At 36.0% G+C, this 6,749-nt stretch overlaps 1 protein-coding gene across 1 annotated transcript; it reads left to right on the forward strand.

Annotated features, from left to right (window-relative positions):
• Nucleotides 1-4,366: 4,366 nt before the first annotated feature.
• Nucleotides 4,367-5,774, forward strand: LOC107691802 (maternal B9.10 protein-like). Its single transcript, XM_016490609.1, has 4 exons — nucleotides 4,367-4,730; nucleotides 4,810-4,947; nucleotides 5,062-5,302; nucleotides 5,403-5,774. The coding sequence occupies exons 1-4, from the start codon at nucleotides 4,558-4,560 to the stop codon at nucleotides 5,604-5,606; spliced, it is 756 nt and encodes a 251-aa protein (XP_016346095.1). The 5' UTR covers nucleotides 4,367-4,557; the 3' UTR covers nucleotides 5,607-5,774.
• The last annotated feature ends 975 nt before the right edge of the window (nucleotides 5,775-6,749 follow it).

Raw genomic sequence — 6,749 nt, forward strand, 5'->3', positions numbered from 1 at the left:
AAATTATGTATATTTTATCAGGAAATCAAATCCATAAATGCCGTTTTGACGCTCTTTGATGTGGCGTGACAGACCGCTGCCAGCGACCCACCAGTCAGCAAATTTAATTTGGCGCGGATCTGGATCATATCAACAGCTAAAGTGTGGCCCAGATTAGTTCGTGTTTGCCGGCCCAAAACTAGTCCACATCTTTTTAGCCAGAACTGAACCAAAACAGTGCCATAACCCAACCCAGAGTGAGACAAATATCATCATCCCTTCCCTTTAATTCTCTTTTCTACTAGTTACAACCGGTTATAACGCGAAAGAAACGCGCTCATGTCATGTAATCTCAATCAGTTTTGCAACCTCGGAAAAATGCCAATAAAACAGCATTACCTTTACCGCAGGCAAGTCATTCAGTGTCCACAACTTGTTGCTAGAAAATTGCAATGTGCACATGTGCAGTTTATATGTTTGCATAGTTTTTTTTTTTTTAGTGTTGGTTATTGTATCTAGAAATAAATATTAATTTAATTTAATAGATTGGGCTCTGTTGTTAAATGCAGCCTTTAATATTTTAGTAATGTGCTCTAATAGGGCTCCCTATTGTATAGCATTAGCTAAGATAGATTTTTTATCCTTAAGAAAATTGTAATTACTAATCAGTTTTGCAACCGCGGTAAAATGCCAATAAAACAGCATTACCTTTACCTCAGGCAAGTCATTCAGTGTCCACATCTTGTTGCTAGAAAATCGCAATGTGCAAATGTGCAGTTTATATGTTTGCATACATTTTTTTTAGTGTTGGTTATTGTATCTAAAAATAAATAGAAATTGAATTTAATAGATTGGGCTCTGTTGTTAAATGCAGCCTTTAATATTTTTTTCACTGGTATTGGTACAGAATACTGAAATTTTGGTACCGTGACAACACTATGTAATTCTGTTATTAAAATTCTACAATTCACATGAGTGTGAATTCATTTTTGTGTTTAAGATTTACTGTGTAATGGGTATTTAAAAAAAAAAAATTTAGGTGTGGTGTTAAATATGGTTAAATAATGGCATTTAACCATATTTAACACCACACCTAAATTTTTTTTTTTTAAATACCCATTACACAGTAAATCTTAAACACAAAAATGGATTCACACTCATTTTTAAAAATGTTTATAGTAGAATTTTAATAACAGAATTACAATACAGAACATAACAAGTGTGCGATTTTGCAAATGTCAGATGAGTGAATAAATGTACAAAAATTGACTTTTAGTAAGTCTTCTATCACTGACGAAAAATATGTTGTCTTACATTACGAATTTAGGCTAATTAGCCTATTCTACTTACGTTTGTATGTGAACTCGAAATCAAAACCAACTTTGCTTTAAAAAGCATCGCAACTCCTAACCGAAGATCACATGATCACAAACGAAAATCACTTCCGTGAAGTGACCATCATATGTTCCCTGGAAGGGCCCTTCGTAAAGGGATTCAGTTGTTCACTTTCGTTTGGAACGTCCCTACAAAGGGCGTCCCCTTCCCGAAGTGCCCTTCAAGGGCGCAAAAAAGCCGTTTGGAATTCGCCCATAGCTACATTTATGCTCATTCATGCTTCTTACGGGAATTAAAAAAAAAAACTCAAGTAACTTATTGTTAGTTTCTGTAGGCCTACTATATTAGACGAGACAATTTAACGGACAATATTTTAAATTACTTAATTGTAGAATGTGTTTTCTGAGTAAAACGTATGAATGACCGAATGATTTACAATGCAAATCTGTATAATACGCAACAAGACAATACTTGCACAATAATATTGTTACCCTACTAAGTAGAATTTTGTAAGTATTTATTATTTTAAGATCTTTGTTTAACACTGTGCACTGTTTATCACTGTTCAAGGAAGCCCATTTTTCACAAGTAGCCTATAGGCTGGAAATAGTAGGCTATATTACCATTAAATAAAAATGAAATACACAGCTGTAAATACAGGCACCAAACAAAAAACAAAACAAAACAAAATAAAAACAAAAACGAACAAAGGAAAAAAAAAAAAACCGCGAGCACGAGAGATAAATATTTCAATATATATAGGCCTATATATATAGATAGATCAAAATCAGAATATATAATTTACATATAATGATATAAAATCTATATATAATCAAAATCAAGCTGAATCTAATCAGACAAATTAGAACGGTGTGGCGAGTTTCACTATTTTATTTTCAGATGTAGTCTATGCATTACAAATTTTACATCTCAAAAAGACAGCAAAAACAAGCTGTTATTATAACGTTGTTTTATAACTGGCCTTCACCTGGTAGTGAGGTTAGTGATTACTATAAGGATTGTAATCAACTAACTACACTGCCAGATGACCACAGTATATTCTCGGGAAGGGTCCAATTCCATCATTGATTGATCCTATGACTCCTGCAGAACAAAGTGTTTTTTTTTTAATTTCACAAAAGATGGACTTTAACAAAAAATATGGAAATTACAAATAGACCAATATGACACATGCAAACTGAGAAAATAATTTTATCAGCTCTGTGTTTCCTTGTAGGTCATTGTGTTGGCAGTATGGTTAGTGATTATAGTTTATATAAAACAATCAGCTAACAACACTGCCTACAAACCAACCCCAAAAGGTCAATATATCAACACATGAATCTGTTTGTACCATGTAAACCTAAAGGAATAAGACAAATAAACAAAAAAGTCAGCAAAACAATAAAGATTTCAAATTTGTAGTCTAATTTAATACATACCCAAGTCGAAGAAACGAGTAATATCCACTGATTACTGAGGCATAAGAAATAATAATTTGAGTCTTTCAGTGAGAAGTCACCTGACGGAATGCTTCTGCAGTCTCAGGTTTGTGTGCATCTACTGTTGTTACGACCCTGCTGACGTCACATCTCCAGGTGGGGTTGACTTTTATTTAACTATAGGTAACTTTACCTGCCAAATAAATCAGTTTATAACTAGTTGCGGACAACGAAAGCCCTCATAACATTTACAATTATTCAATCTTACCTGAAGAAATTCATCAGGAGCTCTCTGTGTCTTGCATGGTCCCTCTGCGTTGGATTCCAGCACACAACGCTGTCTGTATTTATAGGCAGAGCTGATACTGTACGTTCAAATTCAGCGCCATCCAAGGCGGGAGCCACTTGAGCGCGAACCACGGCGCTCACCGCTGCAGATACTGGCGCTACTTCTCCCAGGAAAATATAGCGTTGTGTATAGAGATAAGCATAGAGATAGTGATGGGCGCCGTGAGGGAAACTATCAGCGTAAAATCAGTGGAATGCACTTAACTTAAACTAGTGAGCTTTTGTGAAAATTAGTTTAACTAAATATTAACAATAAACTGTTTTCGTTGCAATTGATGCAATTAATTTAATTACTGGCTAAAAATAAATTACGATTTTTTATTGATGAATCGAATTTATTCACAGCAGACACCATAGCCTTTTTAATTTTCCGCGAAAGAAAGAGGCATTGACAGGCGTTCATCATATTTAATTTCGTTGGAAATAAATTCTCCCGCCAAGTAATATAGGCTACTTCTGTACACTCTGTTTATGGTTGTCAAGCAAGTCAATCAAATTTTAGAGTCAAAATTATCAGTTTTATTAGGCTATCCACAGTATAATATCGAATGATTAAAATATACACTGCTAAGCTGTTACCTGTCATCATTCCTTAGGTTGAAAGAAACAAAAGTCAAGCATAAGGAGGTTTGGAAACAACAAACTGCCTTTGAGGCCCATATCAATGTCAGCACTGAAAACTAGCTATGTTGTTAGCTGTTGGTAGGCAATGCTGTACAGTGCTTATAGTGGACAATGGCTTTCTGGACTAGGTTACCAAAGAGACCATTTAGTCCACATGAAGACAGGTCTAGGCTTGCCCAGAGGGACTAGGCCAAAAAAAAAAAAAAGGCAACTTGTCATGTCACCCATTTTTATGGAACAAGTTTTCTCAATTGTTTTGTAAAGCTTTGTTTTGTAAAGCTAGTCATATTTCCATTTTATGTCCTTGTTTTATTGGTTGCGAGCTAGACCTATCCCTGGGCCTGTCTGCAACCCAACATCATGCTTATAAATGGGAGTGCAGACAGAAAAGTATATTCTTTTACAACATTTGGTTTAACATGGCATTTAATTTAGGTCACAATGTTTCAATTTCTTTGGTATACCTCACGCAGCAGTTAGAACAACACACAAATACCACTTTGTTGAACTACAGAGTAGAGTGATTAATAAAGCCTTGATTTTGCACATTATTAGCTCCTCCTACAATTTGAAACACCTGTTTTATCTAATTACATACGAGCACATCCTGAGACATTAAAAGGCTGACTGATGTTGAAAGAGATTGAATATCTTTGTTGTGGTGCCTTAAGATGTTTTTGCATAGCTGAAGCAAAACAATAGAGTGATATTTACTTATTAAGCAGCTGTGTTAATGAGCAAGTTGTTTGTTTCTTTGGTTGTGGTTTTATGTTTTTAATTTTTTTAACAAAAAAATTGCCCCATTGACTCCTGATCTTAACATTTAAAAATGAAGGAAGAGATTGCAGCAACAGTGTTTTTCATTGCAAGACTAGCAAAAAAACATTGTAAACTGGATCGTGTCAGGAGGGAGAAGTTTGCTGTGGAACTGACCTCTGTGCTCTTTGAAAATTACAAAAATCACTGGTACCCAGAAAACCCAACCAAAGGACAAGCTTTTAGGTGAGTATCCTGATGCCATCTTAACTTTTAGCAAATCAAATATTTTATTGCACTGATTCAAGGGCTTTTTTTTTCTTAGGTGTCTAAGGATGAACAAAGCTCAAACAAGAGACCCAGTTATTGAATGTGCTTGTCGCCAGAGTGACATTGTTTATGAAAATCTTGGATTACCAAAGGAAATGACCATTTGGGTTGATCCAGGAGAGGTGTCATGCCGGTAACACTTGATTTGCTGGCGTGTCAATGAAGTGCTTAATCCATACTGGTTTTGATGACTTGATTGTACCACTGTAGTACTTCCAAAAAGTGAGAAGTTGTTTGTTCTTTTAAGGTATGGTGAGAAGTCAACCCCAATTTGTGTTACTCAGTTGGTGGGTCAAAAGAGAGATGGGGAATTCTCTCGTAGGATAAATAATGTGGTGGAAAGGGCTTCATCAGACTACCATTCTGGAACCTCCTCAGATGAAGAGGGAGGAAACACCAGCATGAGCAGCAGCATTAGTAGCAGCAGCCTTTCTGTTCCAGAGCCTAAATGCATCCCAACGGTCTCCAACCCGAATAGTGTCTACCAGGTAACACATTCCAGATAAACGTTCTTCAGTCCCTTAGCATGCACCTAACACTACTGGTAGATAAATTTGCACCATTTTAACTGCTGTTCTCCATCTATAGTTCAGTGAGTTTGGGCAGCCCCCACCTATGCAGAACTGGGGCACATACCCTAAAAGAAAGCCATATGCCTCTGAGGGCTACCAGCAGCATTCCTCAAGTGGACCATACCCACCTCATAAGAGTTTCAAGGCATACAGGCCCTCCTACGCATTCTCTGGTCCAAGGGTGGACCGATATCACTGGGTCAGCAAGAACCGCTCCTAGACTTCAGTTTTAAGACCAGTGTATTGTTTTGCTGAGCAGCTATGCAGGCATATGTGAGTGATATAACTTAATTTCTATGTAGAGCTTTAAATTATTTATAGAGTCATGTGGCAATGCCATGGAGCTTTTTAAAGTTCGTTTTAATGATTTATTTGTGGAGTGGAAAAGACTTTCTAAATAAAATCTATTTTAATAAAACCTGCTTGTGTGGAAGTGCTTGGTCTGTTATGCCACTAGATGGTGGCAAATATCCACAATGGTGTTTAAGTGCACCTCTTTAGGTTCATGACTGGTGATGGTTCTTAATGAGATGGTTTGGTGTAATCTTATGTTGTATACAAATGCTTGCAACTTGGAGTTTAACTGCAAATTTATTTGTTTTTATTTAAACCCTCAAATTGTGACTTGGGCCTTTTACTGTATTTGATAAACCAGAATGATGTGGGGTGGGAACTTCTCTCTTTCCCTACTCGGGTGTATATGTCTGAGACTCCTTCTGAAACGGAAACTAGGGTGTGGTTTGAGTTTTAGTCATTGAACGTTGAGACTCTTAAGTTCTCTTCAAAAACCCTTCAATGCTACAAGAATTGCAGTGTTTACCAAGTGTTTATTTTTTTTTGTTTTGTTTGGGCGTTAGTGATTTCTGTAGTAACTATAGTACCTTTACTGGCATCTGCAGTTTGATTATATACACACACACACACAAACTGTTGGTTGGGGAAGTCTATAATAACCAGAAGAAATGCTTCTCGGTGTCCCCATTTTTCAAAGGCAGTTGCATGGCTGGCACAGGATGGTCCCACAATTGTTATTTGAAATCTTCTATCGAATTCCATCAGAATAGTCATAAATGCTATTTTACTAAACTCATTGTGAATCCACATGAAAATGACACCAATGCTAATGAACAATCACCAAAAATTTTTTTTTCCCCTAGTACAATTTACTTAAACTGAGTTGAAGCAACATGATGTAACCACTTTCACCAATTTTTGATTACGTTTAGACTATAACAGAATTGTTTTCAAAAGTTTGCAATAAGAAACCAGCTTTCAAAAAGCCCTTAAAATGGCATTGCTGTGTGAATGAAAGGCCAAAACATTAAACAGTTTTTTTTTTTTTTTTTTTTTTTTAACAAATTGT

This window comes from Sinocyclocheilus anshuiensis, unplaced genomic scaffold (assembly GCF_001515605.1).
Source record: "Sinocyclocheilus anshuiensis isolate Anshui unplaced genomic scaffold, SAMN03320099.WGS_v1.1 scaffold246, whole genome shotgun sequence".
Lineage (NCBI taxonomy): Eukaryota > Metazoa > Chordata > Actinopteri > Cypriniformes > Cyprinidae > Sinocyclocheilus > Sinocyclocheilus anshuiensis.

Bases quoted from the DNA above. Each gene is read 5' to 3' on its own strand.
- LOC107691802 (XM_016490609.1), top strand. From the start codon at position 4,558: ATGAAGGAAGAGATTGCAGCAACAGTGTTTTTCATTGCAAGACTAGCA. The intron at 4,948-5,061 runs GTAACACTTGAT...TGTTCTTTTAAG, and splicing joins CCAGGAGAGGTGTCATGCCG to GTATGGTGAGAAGTCAACCC. The intron at 5,303-5,402 runs GTAACACATTCC...CTCCATCTATAG, and splicing joins ACCCGAATAGTGTCTACCAG to TTCAGTGAGTTTGGGCAGCC.